The following is a 17,924-nucleotide window of genomic DNA, read 5'->3' on the forward strand; positions in this document are numbered from 1 at the left end:
TCTCATCTCAGAGGATGAAGAGCCCACAGAAGAAATCCTTTAGGAAACATCTCACTAAGGGTGGCACAGTGAATGCCATGTGCAAGTCCAGGCCACGGAGGCTCTGTGGGCATGACATGTCATTTGGGTTTCACGATGAGGGATGTGAGAAGCCTCCTGAGGTTGCAATGCAGGAAGCAGTGACATCTCATTCATGGTCTGAAAACACAGCTCTGAACACGCTGTGAAGATGAATTATTGGTGTCAGGTGTCGGAATGGTACCCCGTGGGAGGCCACACCCAGATTCTAAGTGGGAGTCTGCATAGTCTGTAACAGACTTGCGGCTGTGGAAGAGAGCAGTACACAGATCTCAGAGAATCATACGCAGCAGGGCATCGCAATAAACTGGACAGAGGACATGGTGAGGAGTCAGGAGCAACATGGAGGAACCGGCAAACACAAGCTCTGTCCTGAGGTGGAATCTCAGCCAGATGGAAAGTCAAGAGTTCTCTGTTGAAAATGTGAGGTGTCGGACCCTTCTCAGACAACCAAATAAAAGACATCTCACAAACTCGGAGGCACCTCTCATTCCTTGACCAGAGAGCACGCTGGCCTACATGGTCATGAGGGTTTGGGAACAGAATGGAACATTCTAGAGAAGAGGAAAGCCATCTAGAGCCCTCTGATGGCAATGAAGTGGGGAGGCCAGGAGACAGATGGGAGCCAGCAGTGGCAATAGAGGACAAGAATGATGTTCAGAGGTTAGGTTGTTAGTGACCTCCACGCAGGAGAGCAGTTCTAGAGTGAAGAGAGCTCAGAGGAGAGGAGACAAACCAGAGACCCTCACTGCCAACAGCTATTACAGCAATGTGTGCTGGGGAGGAGCAAATACATGGAGTAGATGGGCGGTTTTTCTGTTTCTCCTTGAAGGAGGAAGAAACACCAGGCTGTGTATGCGCTGATGGGAAGCACCCACTCTCAGGGGGAATGAAAGGAGCTGGGTCCTGGAGCCGGCAAGGACAGCATGTGTCTTCTCCTTGCTCTAACTGCATACTCTACTTACTGAACTAGTCTGGCTGCCCAGAACCGGGCTCTCCACTCTCCTCACCCTCCTTGGTTGTCAACAATGTGGCTTTAAATCCAATCTCCCATCTGACCCCTCTCCTCAGTGTGCAGATGCTCAGCATTCACAGTGGAGGTCCCGTGAGTCCCACACACTAACTAAATCCAGCTCCAATCTTATGCCACCCTCTCTCCCCCTTCAGGGTGGGTCAAAAGCCTCCCTGCCAAGGACTTCACCATGGCCCCTTTACACACTGCTAGCCAGACTTTGCATTTAACCTGGTAAGAAAGTGGACGAAGCCAGCCGAGCGACTTTAGAGCCCAGGCTTCCCCTACATACTTCCTTTACAGGAAGCTCCGTAGTTACTTTAGTTTCAAATTGTAGTATAAAATCTTTATTTTAATTAGTACAAGCTATTCACAGTTAAGTCAAAAAGAAAAAGTATTGCTTGTGGTAATAAATATCCATGTGAGAAAAAGTCTGCAAAGTGGTTTATTCTCACCAATTACTATTGGAAGAAGTCCTTCAAACAAGCCAGTGAAAATACCTATGTGCAGATTCTTGGCTGCTGCTCTCGCAAGCATCATCTTCATTATAACTTTATAACTTAGGCTTCTGCTTGTGGCCGCTCAGGGTTACACGAGGGCTGTGAACTGCCTCACCGTCCTCTCGCTTTCTCTCCTCAATTCTTCAATGTGTGCATCCAGGCGCTCGAGAATATGGTGAGACCGAAGCTCCTCCTCCTCCAGAAACCTGGTAGCTATCGATCCCAGAGGAGAGACGGGCAGCGTGCACTGGGAGAGGCACAAATCGTGACATGTGTTAGGAAGCAGGGATGGATGCTCTGCCACTATTTGTGATATTTTCTGCCTAGCAATGCTAAAGGGGGAAATTTTCTTCTGAAGAGATACTTTTATCTTAATGCCAAGAAAGGAAAAAAAAAAAAAAAAAAAAAAAGGTAAGTTCTAAAAACACTGCACCATAAGTCTCTTTCTTTCTGACTCAAGCAGTGTCCATGTGAAGTGTAAACAGCTCGTCACTAGTCTGAGAGTATCTCAGCTCAGTCTTGAATGCCTGCCTGCCACTCGAGAACACAGCCAATGCCTGCTATTTCAAGACCCTGAAAGTTACTCTCACTTGAAAGCTCTGAAAAGCTACAGAAAACAAATTAGATGCCAGTTAAAAAAAAAATCAGTATTTTTCCCTTTCTTAAAATTCCATCCATGGTCTCTGATCTGCAACTCTTGCTTCCAGCTATGTTTCTGATCTCAGGGCTTGGAGGTAATAAATACAGAAATCTAGCACATGTAATTGGCCTCATTTACAGTTATGTTTTGGAAGTCACCCTGAATGCTGAGTTAGCACAAATCACTGTGTAAATAAACACACAGAACAGACATACACACAGCCTGGAAGAGTATCTTGTCTCCATCTGACACAACAGAAATGAGTTTCTAAAGTGAGAAATGACTATCCCAACAGCACACTAACTGGAGATGGAATTGAGGTTCTTACACTACACAATGCCATCATCAGAGAACACTGTGACAGGTAACAGAGGCCACCCTGTGCTACCTCCATTAGGAACATGCAAGTCAGCTCTCCTGCTCTGTGTGTCCACACATGGGCACAGCAGGACCACAGTAAAGTCTAGCGGGCAAGCCAACAGGCAACTGCTGAATAATCAGATCAACTACGCTGGCCCCCTGGAGTACTAGCACCAAGTACTGGGTACTTCTGAAGGAAAACACGTGGATGTTCACACTCTTCAGAAAAAGTGACATCCATAAAATTCACATATCATAAATCAGGAAAGGTGTGCTGCCAAACTTAGGAAAAAAGTCACTTCTCTAGGTGTTAAGTTGTTTGTTTGTTTGTTTACATGAAAGTAAAACATTCATTTTGAAAACTAAAGGGAAACCTTTCCATGGAATTGCTGACACATTTTAAAAATCATACTGAAACCTTCACAAGGATGTGACTACAGCTGACAACAGGCAATGAAATGGCCCAACACAAGTGCTTCCCTACAGAGGACAAAGAACAGTGGAGCCTAGTGGTGGGGGAACCAGCACAGAGTCACAGATAGCCTCTACTACCAGGGCCATCTCAGATACCCAAATGCCACTCTGCACACCTCAGATGCACTGCCGTCTGCCCTCTGCCACCAGCCCCTTCCCAACAGCCCCTTTTCCCTTATCACTGCCCATGCTTTGGAACTCTGCTGGCATCCAGAAACAGCCCTTGATGCAATCACTGCAACAGAGTCAGCCCTCTCTAGAAAAGGCAGGCAGGAAGGTGCAGGCTACTGTCAGTGAATACCTACACTCATTTCAGAACGTGAGTTTGAAGTCATGTTGGCTGAATGTGCCTTCATGAGTAAAACTGCATGGTGGAAATGTGTGAAAATAATAAAGGGTACTACTGATTGGGACCCAGTAAAACAAAACACCCTTTTCACCTTAAATTAAATATAAAAATAAATGTTAAGATTAGAACGTTTCCATACCGAAGATACAAACTCTTCTTGGTCATTCATACAGTCAGACAGGATGTCAGAAAAGTTGCCATCATTTATATCTAGCATTGAAGGCAAAGAGTGAGCATAGCATAGAAAGTTGGAAGGCAGAGACACGGTGGAGCTGTCAGGGCTGGTGTGAGGACTCATGGGGCTGGGGCCCCTGGCCATGGGTTCTATGCTATCCAACGTTTGTTCTCGAGGCGAGTGGTGACCTGTTTTGTACTGCTCAGTCTTTATTCCATCATGTCTGTGCTGGCCATGGGTTGGCCTGGATAGCAGATTAGAAAACAAAATAAATGAAAAATTGTAGCAAATTTTCTTTCCGATAAATGCTGAAAGAAGCATGCTCATCTGAACATTAAATAACAGGCTAGGTAGCAAGGTGCTGTCACTTAGAAACGAGCAGCCCATGTAAGGACAAGTGTTCCTCACTCATTCAAGCTCTGCTCTCATGCTTGCCCCATAGCAGAGGCCAAACAAGCTACCACAGTGATTCAGAGTGACCAGGCAGGACAGCCCCATGCCCAGAGAAGGCAGCCACATAATGTCACTGTGGGTGAGAGTGTCACCAAAGGCTTTTGATAGGAAAACACACTGAAGCCAGTGGCTTCTCATTGAATCTTTCTTACGGTAACAACCTGATATTAATTGACCAAAAATACAATGGACGCTTTTTATAATAAGCCAAGTTTTACTTCTTATGGAACAGGTGGGATAGAGGTGGTGGGAGGCAGCATGAAAACGCTCTGGGGAACAAATGGGGTTCACACCTATAAGCAGGGTGCACAGAACAAAAGCTGTAATGAAATGAAGGCCGAACCACCTGAGCCACTTGTGCACTCTGCAGTCAGAATTAAACCCAGAGCCTGTGATGACTGCACTTCTCAAAGCAGAGGAAATCACACGGCAGCACACACATGTCAAAGAGACTTTTAAGGAACTTTACTTAAACTCTGCGTTCTTGAACTCAGCTACTCTGCTGCGTGCTGGTTTAAAGATCCTGCCATCTTTTTTTGTACACACGTGAGTAGCATGCTCCAGCTGAGATTTGGTGTTCATCAGATCTTTCTGTAGTTGTTGATTTTCAGACACTAATTTATTTAATGCCTCAATATAATTCTCCTGAAGGTCTGTTAGTGAAATCTCTTTTGCCTAATAAAAAAAGAATACTAGAATCACTTGTATGTTTAAGGGTACTTATGATCAATCTGCAACGGTGTTGGCTGAAATAGTTCCTTTTCCAGTTTTATCTAATCTGTGGCTTTACCTAGAGAAAGTGAAGATTTGTCTTTAGCTGTGTTAAGATGAACACAAAGAAAGCATCAGTCTGCCTAGAGGGAAGGGAGGAGGAAATTGGGGGCAGGATGGCGTCCTCCTGTACTCGACATCAGGGGTAGAAACAGGGCAGAGGAAAGCTTCAAGAATCAGAGATAGGGGAGATCAAGAATATAATAGCCATGGCTCTTAAAGGAGAATGAGGGGCACCCTTTCCACCCCACCCCTACTCACACAGAATACCTGTGGAAGGAAATCAAAAGAACTGATTCAAAGAAAGTAATTTAAACACAAGACTCTAAAAAGAATTCTGCCCAAAGGGGTAGCTTTTAAATAAATACCCTCTCACCAAAAGCACTTTTTGGTACCTAGTTTTAAAAAGCTAGGCAACATAAAAGCAGGACTCAAGTATATAGCAGGAATTACTACTGTGATCTGGTCTAAGTTATATGATTACATATCTTATTTCTTGATAATACAGGTCTACTTTTTCTCATGAGAGATTTTAATTAGCATTCTATAAGATGATGGTGATCTTTACAGTTTAACATTTCATTTTCTGTAAAAAAAAAAAAAAAAAAAACTGTGAAAGCAAGCTGGTCGATAGTGATCTGATAAACATAATTTACCTGTCAAGTCACAAACATGTAAATGCACTTGTAAACTAGGAATTACAAGACCTTTCAGTAGTTGCCCATGGCTGACAACATCTCAGAGAGGAGTATTTGCAGGACATGCGGCTATACTGTCAACCACTACCCATCTTTGTATTTGTATACTACAAAGGGGCTACACTGTCCACTGCTACCTGTCTTTGTTTTTGCAGGGCATGGGCTGCACTGTCACCTGCTACCCATCTTTAAAGTAGCCAATATTCATGAAAACTGCTGCTTCATTAAAATAATTATAGATTAATTTGGAAAAGTAATCTCAGCTTCCTAGGTGATAACATGCAAAAAGCATTTCCTAATAGTTATGTTTTGACAATTTGTACAAGATATCCACACTATATGTAACTCTGGAACCACAGAAAGCTAAAACTGACAGGATTTTTACCACTTTGATGTCTTAAAAAAAATCATTAAACTAGCATTTCTCAACCGGTGGGCCATGATCTCCTTTGGCAAACCTCTAACTCTAAAAATATATTATGATTCCTAACAGTAGAAAAATTACAGTTGTGAAGTAGCAACAAATAATGTTATGGTTGGGGTCATTACAACATGACGAACTGTATTAAAGGGTCAAGGCATTGGAAAGGTTGAGAACCACTGCACATTCTTAAAAGATATATATAATACTGTCTTTCCCTGCATCTTTCTAGAATCTCCAAGACTTAGTGGTTTATTAACAACTACTCCAGGTACATAACTGGTAAAGGTAGCATAACAAATAGGTAGCAGGCATGTAGGCATGTACTTAGGGGAATAAAGAAAGATCAATGTTTCCACTAGGATTCAGGAGAACGTTCAGCTGCACAGAACTCAGGGCAGAGTCTGGCTGTGACATTCCCCAAAGCTCTCAGTTCTGAATATGAACACACTAGGGTCCCTAAATTTTGTTTTTGTTTTTGTTTGTTTGTTTGTTTTGTTTTGTTTTTCGAGACCGCGTTTCTCTGTGTAGCTTTGGAGTCAATCCTGGCACTCGATCTGGAGATCAGGGTGGCCTCGAACTCACAGAGATCCGCCTGCCTCTGCCTCCCGAGTACTGGGATTAAAGGCATGCGCCACCAACGCCCAGCTGGGTCCCTAAATCTTTAACACTGCCAAATCACATATTCTTAAAGGATCCTGCAGTATATATCAGAAGAGTTCATGAATTACAACTTACTCATTATTGGCTTTATCAGGGCATACAAAATCATTTGTCCATACTCCCATTCAGTTACCTACCCACTCATCCATTTACCCACTCACACACTAATCTACCCATTTACCATCCATCCATCCATCCAGTCATTAGCCAGCCAGCATGTTAGCCAACTGGTCTTCCAACTCCTGCCCCCATCCATCTTCCACTTCCTATAAAACGTTTAGTTATGGGATTGAGAAGATGGCTCAGGTGCTGAAGTACTTGCCACACAGGAGGACCAGAGCTCAGATCTATAACACTCATGTAAATGCTGGCCGAGTGGACATGGTGGTCTGCCTGTAATCCTAACACTTTGAAAGAGGAGACAGAGTCTCTGGAGCAAGGTGGCTAGCCAGACCAGCCAAGTCATCGAGCTCAGGGTTCAAGTAAGAGACCCTGTCTCAGTACGCAAGATGGAGAATGACACAGGGAGATGCCTAGTACCCCCTCTAGCTGCTATACATACAAACACATACACGCATGTGCCCACACACATGCAGACAAGCACACAAAAATAAAAACATTTTTTAAATGTTTGGCTATTCTTTCCTCTCTTATTTTTACCCCACCCATATGGGTTTGTGCTTTAAAAGAAAAAAATATAGGGATGTAGAGTGAGGGCAAAACTGAATAAATATTTCCATCTGTTGTATTAAATGACAGCGTATTTCACAATACAATCATAAATCAACCATTTCAGTAACCAGTTTATTTGACAATGCCTGCTGTGCCCACTTCTGAACATTTACTCCTACAAAAGGGGTTCTTTGGGAATGCAAACTGCTAAGGACACTGAAGAACAGGTCCTTCTTATCACAGACGTAAATAAATACCCAGGTGTACTTGGGGCTGCATATATCTACAAGTTTGATGTCCACGGCCCAACTGTCCTGTAGGCCATGTCAATGTGCATGGGAGAGTCTGTTCTCTAAACACTTGCCAACAGAGGCCATATGTTAGCTTTTTAAAGCACTAGCAAGAGAAATTTGACTTTTAAAATTTTTGGTCATTAGGGAAGTTGAACGGCTTCCCTTGCTCACTTGAATATAAATTACTATGAAATATCTCCTCAGTCTTTGCCATTTTCCTACTGCATCTCTTTGCTATTCCTCTTGCAGGACGTTCTTGTTGATACTTCCTGTTAGTCTGTGTCTGCTTATGGATTACTTGTCCTTGTCTGTTCATTTGTTTTTACTCCATTTGCAGGGCTAGGGATATCAAACCCAGAGCCTCATGCTAGGTAATTGCTCTCCCTCCAAATACACACCCAGCCCTTGTGTTGCTACTTTTACATTTTTACGTTGTAAGATCCTTATGGTTCATGATGCTTAGAGAATCTCACCCATCTGAAAGATGACAAAAATAGTCCCCCATTTTCCTAGTCGAAATTAAATGTTCTTCTAGCCCCTTGCATTTTCTTCCATCTCAGCCTCCATGACTGTGAAATTGGAACTACTTAGGAGCAAATAGGGAGCCTTGTGTGACTATTTATCTTTTTTGGAGGCAGAAGTTCAGAAGTTCAGAAAAAGAGAATTCAATCTTCAGACATTTGACCTACCCCAAAAAAAGATGGGTCAGAACAGATGTATCATTTTATAAATTATAAGACATTTATAATAAAATGTTTAAAGACTATCACACTGCCTGGAAGCCAATCTATTTCTCTCTGCTTTCATAGTACCTTATATATATTTCTCATGATCTCTATGAAATTACTGTAATGTCTTTACAGTCAAGAATTTGATTATTCATCCTGTGTTCAATCTAGCACTTACTAAAGATTCTAGAATATTTGACTAAATGAACTATACTTCATAGAAATGCAATAAAAACTTGAATTATCATAAAAAAGACACTGTGAGCACATAGTACTAAAACCAGCACCCGGCATCCATTCCACACTTTGTGTTAGCACTATCCTGAACCCTCTGCAGACATTCTACTTGCTGAGAACACAGACTATATATGCATCTTATCACACACATAACAGGAAAACTATCCTACTGCTGCAGCAAAAACTCCTCTAGCAGTAGGATACTTCCATTTCTTGAGACTGTACCTACCACTAGTTGAATTCTAACTCCATCTAACATCAGTATTTATAAAGCTACTCCAATGGCTTCAGAAGTACAAAAGCTGAAGTGTCTGTGTGTGTACCTCATGCAAGCCCAGCTCCAGCTTCATCACTGTTTCAGAAAGACGGCGATTTTCTAACTTGAGTGATTCTAGCTGACTCAGAATCTCCTGAAAAAGGAAAATCGTGGTGAAAAAAAAACCCACATAAATCAAATGTATCTTACAAAGCTTTTCCATGGGTAATTTTCTCTAGCCTAGTTATTGTAGACTACATTCATATAGATACAGTGTACATACAGTGTATGTCTGTGATGCATGCACATGAGGGCACAGGTGTGCCTGCCAAGCATATATGCAGAAACTAGAGCCAGTGGGTTCTCATAATGCGCCTGTCTCTGCTCACCCCATCCCACTCCTGCCCCCACAACAGAACATGCAGCCATGCCTGGCTTTTTCTGTGTGTTCTGGGCATCTGAACTCAGGTCCTCACTCTTGCAGAGCAAGAGCTCTTACCCTCGGACCCATCTCCCAGGCCCCACACATCCTTTTTAAAAGAAGGTGTCAAAGGTGTTAGCGGGTAAACTGGCACTCGTGTGGTTAAATGTCACTCTCAGTAATGAATGGGAGCTGGAGGCAGACCCTTAGCCACACCCTGCTTCCTCCCCTGATCTTCCCACTTCCAACAGGGAACTGCACTTTCATAAAATGCTCATTTACCTTCAGTACTCACTCTGCTCATCTTTTCTGCTTACTAGCTCTATAAAAAGTTCACTTTTGTACCTTCCTCCTCAGCAGAAACTGCCTGAAGAACTTCCTCACCACTTCTTTTTTAAAAAAGTTCCAGCCCACTATCTTTTTTACCCAAATTGAGAAATACCCAAAGTCTGATTCAAGTCACTCTTGTATATACTCTATTGGTTTTCACTATAGTCACTATGTCTGGGGAGCAGGAGTTCAAATGCCAACTTCAAGCAAGGACTTCCAAAGCTAAATGTCAAACCTTGGATTCCAGGCTTTCTATGAAGCTGACTGACCAGTTTCCAGGCTTTATCTGAAATCAGATGTGCCACTAACTTCCCTGTCATGTGCATCTCTCACAGACATGTATCATCCTCCTCAACACTTCAACTATTTTGTCTCCTTACTTGGCTGCCCAAACTGACTTCCTCAGTAATAGCTTCTTTCACTGTCTAACACAAAGCCTAAGCTGACTGTAGCAGCCAAGAATCCCCAGAACCCACCCTCTTCCCTCTACAGCCTGTGCACAAAGCTCAGGCCACAGCTGTAGCCACACCTGCTCCTCCCAGACTCTCCACCCTTACTCATTCTCTACTAGCAGCAGTACAGATCTTTTCTGTAGACAGGGAACTCCCTAGCTGTGCCCAGCCCCTTACCCACACAGCACTGGAGTGGCCATCTTCCTTGTCTGTATCCATCAGACCTCCCACCAATCCTCACTACACTGCTTGCTGACCAGCCCAAAACAGGTGTCTACTAAAAGTTCACTGACGTAATATGGAAGTTATAATTCATTCTTTGGGAGCAAACAAGCAGACATCAAGGAGAGAGAGCTCTGGGTGGGCTTACCTTGTGCTGTACTGCCTTTTCTTCTGCTTTTTGCATCTCTGCCTTCAGCTGCTTTTCCATATCTGAGGAAGAACACTTGGCAGAAGCAATAGTGATATCTCGCTGGTGTAACTCCCGGGTTAGCTGGGAGATTTCCATCTTCATTCCTTCCAGTGCAGAGCTATAGGTCTGATCAGCCTGCAGAATCTGTTCTTTCAACTACAGAGATGCACAAAAAACACCCAAAGTTCAGAGAAAGTATTTAGAATTCAGGCATGTGGTAGTACACATATTCTAGCACTCAGGAGGCAGAGCCAGAGACAGGAAGATCCCAAGCAGGAGACCAGCCTGCTACGGCAGGGATATCAAGGCCAGACTGAACTTCACAGGAAGACGCTCTCAAAAAACAAGGTTTGGCTTGGTGGTGGTGGTGCACACCTTTAATCCCAGCACTCAGGAGTCAAAGGCAGGCAGATATCTATGAGTTTGAGGCCAGCCCGGTCTACAGGGCAAGTTCTAGGACAGGCTCCAAAGCTACAGAGAAGCTCTGTCTCAAAAAACCAAAAAGAAAAAAAGGTTTGGGGATGTAGCTCGATGGTATAGCACTTGCCTAGCATGGACAAGGCCCTAAAAGGAAAATATACTTGAGAGAAAGACAAATTGTTAATGGCTGCCAGGAGAAGAGTGCCATTTTCTTCAGTGGTGTGGTCACTGGTAACTACGCCAGTAAATATCCCCATCAATTTTTATGTGAGCAACCCTAACTAAACTCAGCAGGCCTAAAAGAAAAACAAGTGAAGCAGCAGACTGACTAGATGGAAAGGCGCGCTCAGCAGAAGGGGTAGAAGAGGGATTGGAGATGACTATGATAACAACGCATGGTGCATCCGCATCAACTGACAAGTCAATGTTTAAAATAGACATCATTTAACAAAGAAAATATATGAAACAATACAATAAGGTAATTCTTATCCTACCTCAAGACATGAAACTTTTAGTAGATTAAATAGAAAATGAGCAATTTACCAACTTGTATAATTATTCTGCAAGTCTGGTGGTTAAACTTAACATCATGTATTAAGTCTCAGCAGAGTCTGAGTTACTCAAACACCAAAAGTCAATGTCAAAGTCTATGCCCAATTTATGTAGAGGGTCCCAAGACTCTCATTCTTTTCACAGCTACAAATCAAAATTTTGGTTTTCTGGTTCACAGAAGAGACATAACAGAAATATAATAGGAAGAAAGAGGCAAGAGCTTTTTGGGAGATGTTCAGGCTACAACATTCCTACAGCAGAAGCATGAAGGCCTTGTCTAAACAGATTCCTAGCACCCACGTAAAATATGCCTCGGAAGTTTATATATGTCTGCAACCCACGCATCCTGGAATTACCGACCAACTAGGCTAGTCAACCAATGAGTACTGAGTTCAGCAAGAGCCCCTGGGAAGTCCTGTGTCAAGGAAGAGGGTGAAGGTGTGGGAAGAGGTAGCAATACACAGATACCAATGTCTACTTCTAGGTTCCACGCACACATATGAACACACGCATGTACAGGCACATGCAAACACACACACACACACACACACACACACACACACACACACACACACACACACAAAGAATAGTTTCAAGAAGTAATGAAAAGGAGGGGAAGGAGAGGGAACTGAGAATGACATGGAAAAGAAGCTTGTTTCTAATTTAAATTTAAAAAAAGAAGTAATGAAAAACATAAATTAGGCCAAGTATGGTGACACAGACCTCTAATCTCAATATTTAGAATTCAAAGGCAGAGGATCATGAATTTGAGGCCAACCTGAGCTATATAACAAGACGAAGTCTCTAAATAAGCAAGTAAATAAATGCCAACAAAGAGGAGAACCAGAGCCCTTTATTAATTTATTTTTAGTATTTTGAGACAGTCTTGTTTAGCCCATGCCGGCCTTGATTTCCCATGTCTTTACCTCCCAAGTGCTAGGATTACAGTGTACCTTTAATAAAAAGGCTCTGAATAACTCAACAGCCAATAAGGAGACTGACTACATCATACCAAAGAGGAAATACATATTTATCGTTAGCCAGCAAGAAAATATTCAATGACAGGTCATATAATATCTTCTTGTAATAAACAATTGTTTAGAAATCATCAAAATATTTAAAATAAAGTTATAGAGCTCAAAGTGACCAGATTACAAATATATTTTTAATTTACCGATTCACAATTTTATATACACACAATGTACTTTAATAATCTCCCCATCATCCTTTCTTACCCTTTCCTTCTCCCACTGAACCTCTTCTTCTCAGCCAGACTTCCACCAAGCGCACTCCAGGTGCTCGTCCACTCCTGAACATCAGTCTTCCTAAATAGATTTCCCTCACTGATCATCTCCCCAACTCATAAATACATCCCACTTTGTGACCCCAGGCACACAGGGTTTCACCTTTTTAATCTCGGTCCTGTACTCGTTGTTATGCCCTTCCATCCTCTTCAGTTCTTCATATTTTTCCATTAGTTCTTGGCTCAGCTGTTTACATGTTGCACTCACAGATTCCAAACTGTATGACAGAAATACAACCATACATAAATAAATAAAATTCCTGAAATCCACAAGATGGGTTATCTAAATGTCCAACATACATCCTCCAAATAACTTAAACTTCACACCTCACATCAAAAGTCTCTTCCAATTCCCCATCACCAGATGCAGCAAACCCATCTCAAACCTTTGAGGTAGCTTTGACTTCAATGTTTACCTCTACTCCTTCCCCTTGACTTAAACTGAACTGGTTACACAATTATAAAGATACCAGCAACTTTACTAACAGTTTTGCTATTGCTATATGATTTTTCTCTAACTGTATGAGAGAGGAAAATCCACCAAGAACTATCACAGCGGGAGCAAACTTCATCATCTTAGCGACACATATGCCAGGTCAGACTATACAAAAACCTCAAGAACAACCTTTAAAGAGTACCAACTCATTTCTCTCATCAAGAGCCCATCCTACTGCTCTTCTCTGACATGATCCTTTTGCTCCTGAACTGCTAAGCTTTGCTGTCTGCCATGGGCCATTTGCCCCTCCTGCCTCCTTGAGTCAACACACATCACCCTTCACCACAAAGCACCTCCTTCCCCTACCCCTTAGTGGCCAATACCTTCCTATGAACTAGCTCAGCGTCCACCTGTTTACAACCACCCCAACCCTCACTCCCCTAATCACCTTATATAATGTAAATTCAATATTTACAACCTGAAGGTAAACTTTTCTTGAATTTTCTACTTTAAATGTCTAGATTAAATTCCTCAAGTCCTTTAACATAAATATTTTATCTCTGAAACTAAAATTTCTATGATTAAAATAGTTCACTTCTTACTCCTGCCAAACTTAGTCATTAGCCCTTAGCCCTCCAGCACATAGACTATTCCACAAATGCTTAGTACTATACTATTTCACAAACATAGTCAAATGGCCAGATATGCAAAAATATCATCTTTGTAGTACAACAGCACAAAAACAATCAATCAAACGCCCCTTTCCTGTTTTAGGTGATATTTATACAACTAAACACCACAATTGTTTAAAACAGTTCTTTTATCCACTTGATTTTTAAAAAAAATAAAAATTAAGTCATTATTACTAAACACTGTTATTTATTTACTCTAATTTTATTTCCAGAAATTCTAGAATATGCATTTATTTAGTACTTAGTATATGATCACAATGTGCTAAACACTAAAGGAAACAGAGAGTAAACTCAGAGACCACATTGTCCTATCCCATGGGAAAGGCAGGGCCTGAAGGGGCAAAGGTGATCAAGGAGGCACTAGAGGTCAAACCCCAGAGGGAGGGGTTCCGAGCCTGACAGGAGGGAGTAATGATTATCAGAAAGGCAATTGGGGGGGGGGGTGCAACTATGACCAAAACATACAATTTTATCCAATACCAAAAGACTAATAAGCTTTATTTAGTCCAGTGTGATAGGTGGCGCATGCCTTTTTCTCCAGCACTCAGGAGGCAGAGGCAGGTGGATCCCTGAGTTCTAGGCCAGCCTGGTCTACAGAGCAAGTTTCAGGACAGCCAGGGCTACATGTACAGAGAAACATGTCTTGAAAAACCAAATAATAACAATAATAATTAGTAATAGTGAGCTTTATTTGACTCAGTCTAAAGCACACGCATACACCTCAATAGTGATCATGAGTGCCTCACATACTGCAAAAGGGGTAAAGCAGAGGGTATGCACAAACAAAGCACACCCACTACTAGCGCTTTCCAGAAACAGCAAAGTAAAAGCAAAAGGATGTAATGTATAAAGAAAACCTAGGAAGTATAAAGTGGAATTTCCTCTTCTCTCTGTTTGGCTAATGATGTATATATATATTTCATCTACCTTTTGTACACACATTAGTATAAAAGCAATTATAATAAATGAATTTAAAACAAAATATCAAACTCTTCCCAGTAAAAAACATTCACAAATATGACAAACTAAAAGTCTGTAACTATGGCAAAACTCTGTCACACTCTGTCATGCTGTGTCACACTCTGTCACGCTGTGTCACACTCTGTCCCGCTGTGTCACACTCTGTCATGCTGTGTCACACTCCACCATGCTGTGTCACACTACATCACGCTGTGTCACACTCTGTCCCGCTGTGTCACACTCTGTCATGCTGTGTCACACTCCACCATGCTGTGTCACACTACATCACGCTGTGTCACACTCTGTCCCGCTGTGTCACACTCTGTCACACTGTGTCACACTCTGTCCCGCTGTGTCACACTCTGTCATGCTGTGTCACACTCCACCATGCTGTGTCACACTACATCACACTGTGTCACACTCTATCCCACTGTGTCACACTCTGTCACGCTGTGTCACACTCCACCATGCTGTGTCACACTACATCACGCTGTGTCACACTCTGTCCCGCTGTGTCACACTCTGTCACACTGTGTCACACTCCACCACGCTGTGTCACACTACATTACCCTGTGTCACACTCCACCATGCTGTGTCACACTCTGTCACCCTGTGTCACACTACATCTCGCTGTGTCACACTACGTCATGCTGTGTCACACCCTGCCACACTGTGTCACACTCTGTCACGCTGTGTCACACTTTGTCCCGCTGTGTCACACCCCGCCACGCTGTGTCACACTCTGCCACACCGTGTCACACTACATCTCGCTGTGTCACACTACATCAGTGTCACACTCTGCCACGCTGTGTCACACAACATCACACCGTGTCACACTACATCACACCGTGTCACACTACATCTCGCTGTGTCACACTACATCTCGCTGTGTCATACTCTGTCACCCTGTGTCACACTACATCTCGCTGTGTCACACTCTGTCACGCTGTGTCACACTACGTCATGGCTGTGTCACACTCTGTCATGCTGTGTCACACCCCGCCACACTGTGTCACACTACATCACGCCGTGTCACACTACATTCGCTGTGTCACACTCTGTCACGCTGTGTCACAATCTGTCACGCTGTGTCACATTCTGTCACGCTGTGTCACACTGTCACGCTGTGTCACTCTGCCACGCTGTGTCACACTCTGCCACGCTGTGTCACACTCTGCCATGCTGTGTCACACTCTGTCACACTGTGTCACACTCTGCCATGCTGTGTCACGCTGTGTCATGCTGTGTCACACTCTGTCATGCTGTGTCACGCTGTGTCACGCTATGCTATGATATGCTATACTACAGTATACTATGCCATAAGCCAGCATTCAATTCACTGCCAAGAAAATCTAAATCACACCATATAGCAAAGAAAGAAGAAACAGCATGTGCCCACTGTGTCCTCTCCAAGAACAGTTTCAGTGAGGTATCAGAAAGGACAGCTGAACTGAAGGGGGCGGGGCCTAAAAAGGTAAAGGGTGAAGTGGGGACAGTGAGAATGCACAAATTTTCAAGAATTTTATTTTGAAAAACAAAGAAAGAGGAGATTTTTTTTGATGTAGATAAAAGGTTTAAAGGGGGCTTAACTTTTCAGAATTGAAGAGATCACAGACTGCTTTCTGTCCATACAAATCATTCTCAAGAAAGAGCCCAAGAGAGGAAACATGGCAGGAGAAGTCAGGCTGAGACACTCAGCAGATCACGGGCCCGGATGCAGGCAGACCAGCGGAAAGATGGGAAGTTCTCTTCTGTGTTTTCAATAAATAAGGAAGTGAGCTATTGTGAATGCTAGAGGAAAAAACCAACTTTATTTCCCACTACTGTGTTATTTTACAGAGTCAACATGAAGATCAAAGTTCATCCTAACTTGAAATTTTAAGCGTGTATCTAATTATCTACCTGCCTTCAAGACGAGTCACCTCTGCCTGCAGAAGTTCCTCACTGGTGTGGCTGAGGTCCAACTGAGACAGCACATTGTCGAAGACTCCGTGCCCTGGAGAGGGGTACTTCCTCTCCACCTGACAGTCCTCCAGTAACCTGAGGAGGAAGGGACAGAGGAAGGGAACAGGTCTGATTCTGACGACAAGAACAACGCAAGGCCAACCTTCTGTTCCAATTGTTCTTGTAATTAAGCTCCTTTGAACTCTTCAATTTGTCATCTGCTTTTCGGGAAATAAAAGAAAAATATACCAGGAGAACAATCCAGGGTCGACAACAATTTAATCTTTACTAGGATTTGGCATATTTTTCAAGGGGAAAAGCCACATCAAACAGTTGAAACTTGATTTCTAACTGAAAAATTACAAGCAGTTAGGAAGATGTCCAACTTAAAAGGAAGCTCATTCTCTCGATTATTTTTACTATAAACCTTCCCTAGCAATAACAGATATATATAAAAATAACCCCAGGGCTGGTATGTACAGCTTAGCTGGTAGAGTACTCCCATGGCATGCAGGAAGCTCTGAGACTGGGTGTAGTTACACACACTGGTAACCCCAGCACTTGAGAAGTAAAAGCAGGAGGGTCAGGAGTCCAAAGTCATCCCCAATGTAGTAATTTTAAAGGTAGCCTGGGATACATGAGATACGGTTTCAGAATAAAACAATAATAATATAATAAAATCAGTTCTCACTGAAATTAGTTCAGTGAGAGGCTGTTACTGATAACAAGCAGCTACTCCTCACATGCCTTAATCTCCTATGACATGGAGATTCCCTGGACTCAACAAGGAGAGAATAAGGAGTTTCCAATTTTCTGATCCTTGGAAAGGAGACAAAACCATCCATGCAAATTTTATGACAATGAGAATGAATCTAACTCATAAGTTAAAACTGAGTAAGACAAGAACAGAAAAAAATGTAAATATTCAACATTAAAATTGACATTCAATGCCAAACTTTCAAATGGACCAGCAGAATAATATTTAAGATTCAAACAGACCTCTTGCTGTCTACTGAGTGCTGAGTGTCAACTGTCTTTAATTTTGTTTGCAGTTTCTCCTTCTGTATTTTTTCCTCAAGGATGAAGTTTTCTTGAGATTGAAGACTTGCCTTCAACTCTTTCTGTTCTTCCTGCAGAGCCTGCAAAACACTCAAGAAAAAAGTCAGATATTATTACGACTTTCCTTCAGCTTTCTCTTTTTCCTGCAGAGCCTGCAAAATAC

At 42.6% G+C, this 17,924-nt stretch overlaps 1 protein-coding gene across 7 annotated transcripts in view; it reads right to left on the reverse strand.

Moving 5' to 3' along the window:
* Positions 1 to 1,421: 1,421 nt before the first annotated feature.
* Cep63 (centrosomal protein 63) overlaps positions 1,422 to 17,924 on the reverse strand; it is a 46,642-nt gene continuing 30,139 nt past the window's right edge. For 4 of the 7 annotated variants that reach the window (XM_035443896.1, XM_035443895.1, XM_027414310.2 and 1 more), the window contains 8 exons: positions 17,702 to 17,841; positions 16,661 to 16,798; positions 12,774 to 12,888; positions 10,354 to 10,551; positions 8,848 to 8,934; positions 4,511 to 4,716; positions 3,553 to 3,832; positions 1,422 to 1,837 (listed from right to left, as the gene is read on the reverse strand). In XM_035443896.1, the coding sequence (XP_035299787.1) occupies positions 1,679 to 1,837; positions 3,553 to 3,832; positions 4,511 to 4,716; positions 8,848 to 8,934; positions 10,354 to 10,551; positions 12,774 to 12,888; positions 16,661 to 16,798; positions 17,702 to 17,841 (1,323 nt within the window). In that variant the 3' untranslated portion in view covers positions 1,422 to 1,678. Of the gene's footprint in view, positions 1,838 to 3,552; positions 3,833 to 4,510; positions 4,717 to 7,365; positions 8,245 to 8,847; positions 8,935 to 10,353; positions 10,552 to 12,773; positions 12,889 to 16,660; positions 16,799 to 17,701; positions 17,842 to 17,924 lie in introns of those variants that run through there. The other 3 variants (XM_027414312.2, XM_027414313.2, XM_027414314.2) reach the window with 3 other exon arrangements.

This window comes from Cricetulus griseus, chromosome 4 (assembly GCF_003668045.3).
Source record: "Cricetulus griseus strain 17A/GY chromosome 4, alternate assembly CriGri-PICRH-1.0, whole genome shotgun sequence".
In the NCBI taxonomy this organism is placed as follows: Eukaryota; Metazoa; Chordata; class Mammalia; order Rodentia; family Cricetidae; genus Cricetulus; species Cricetulus griseus.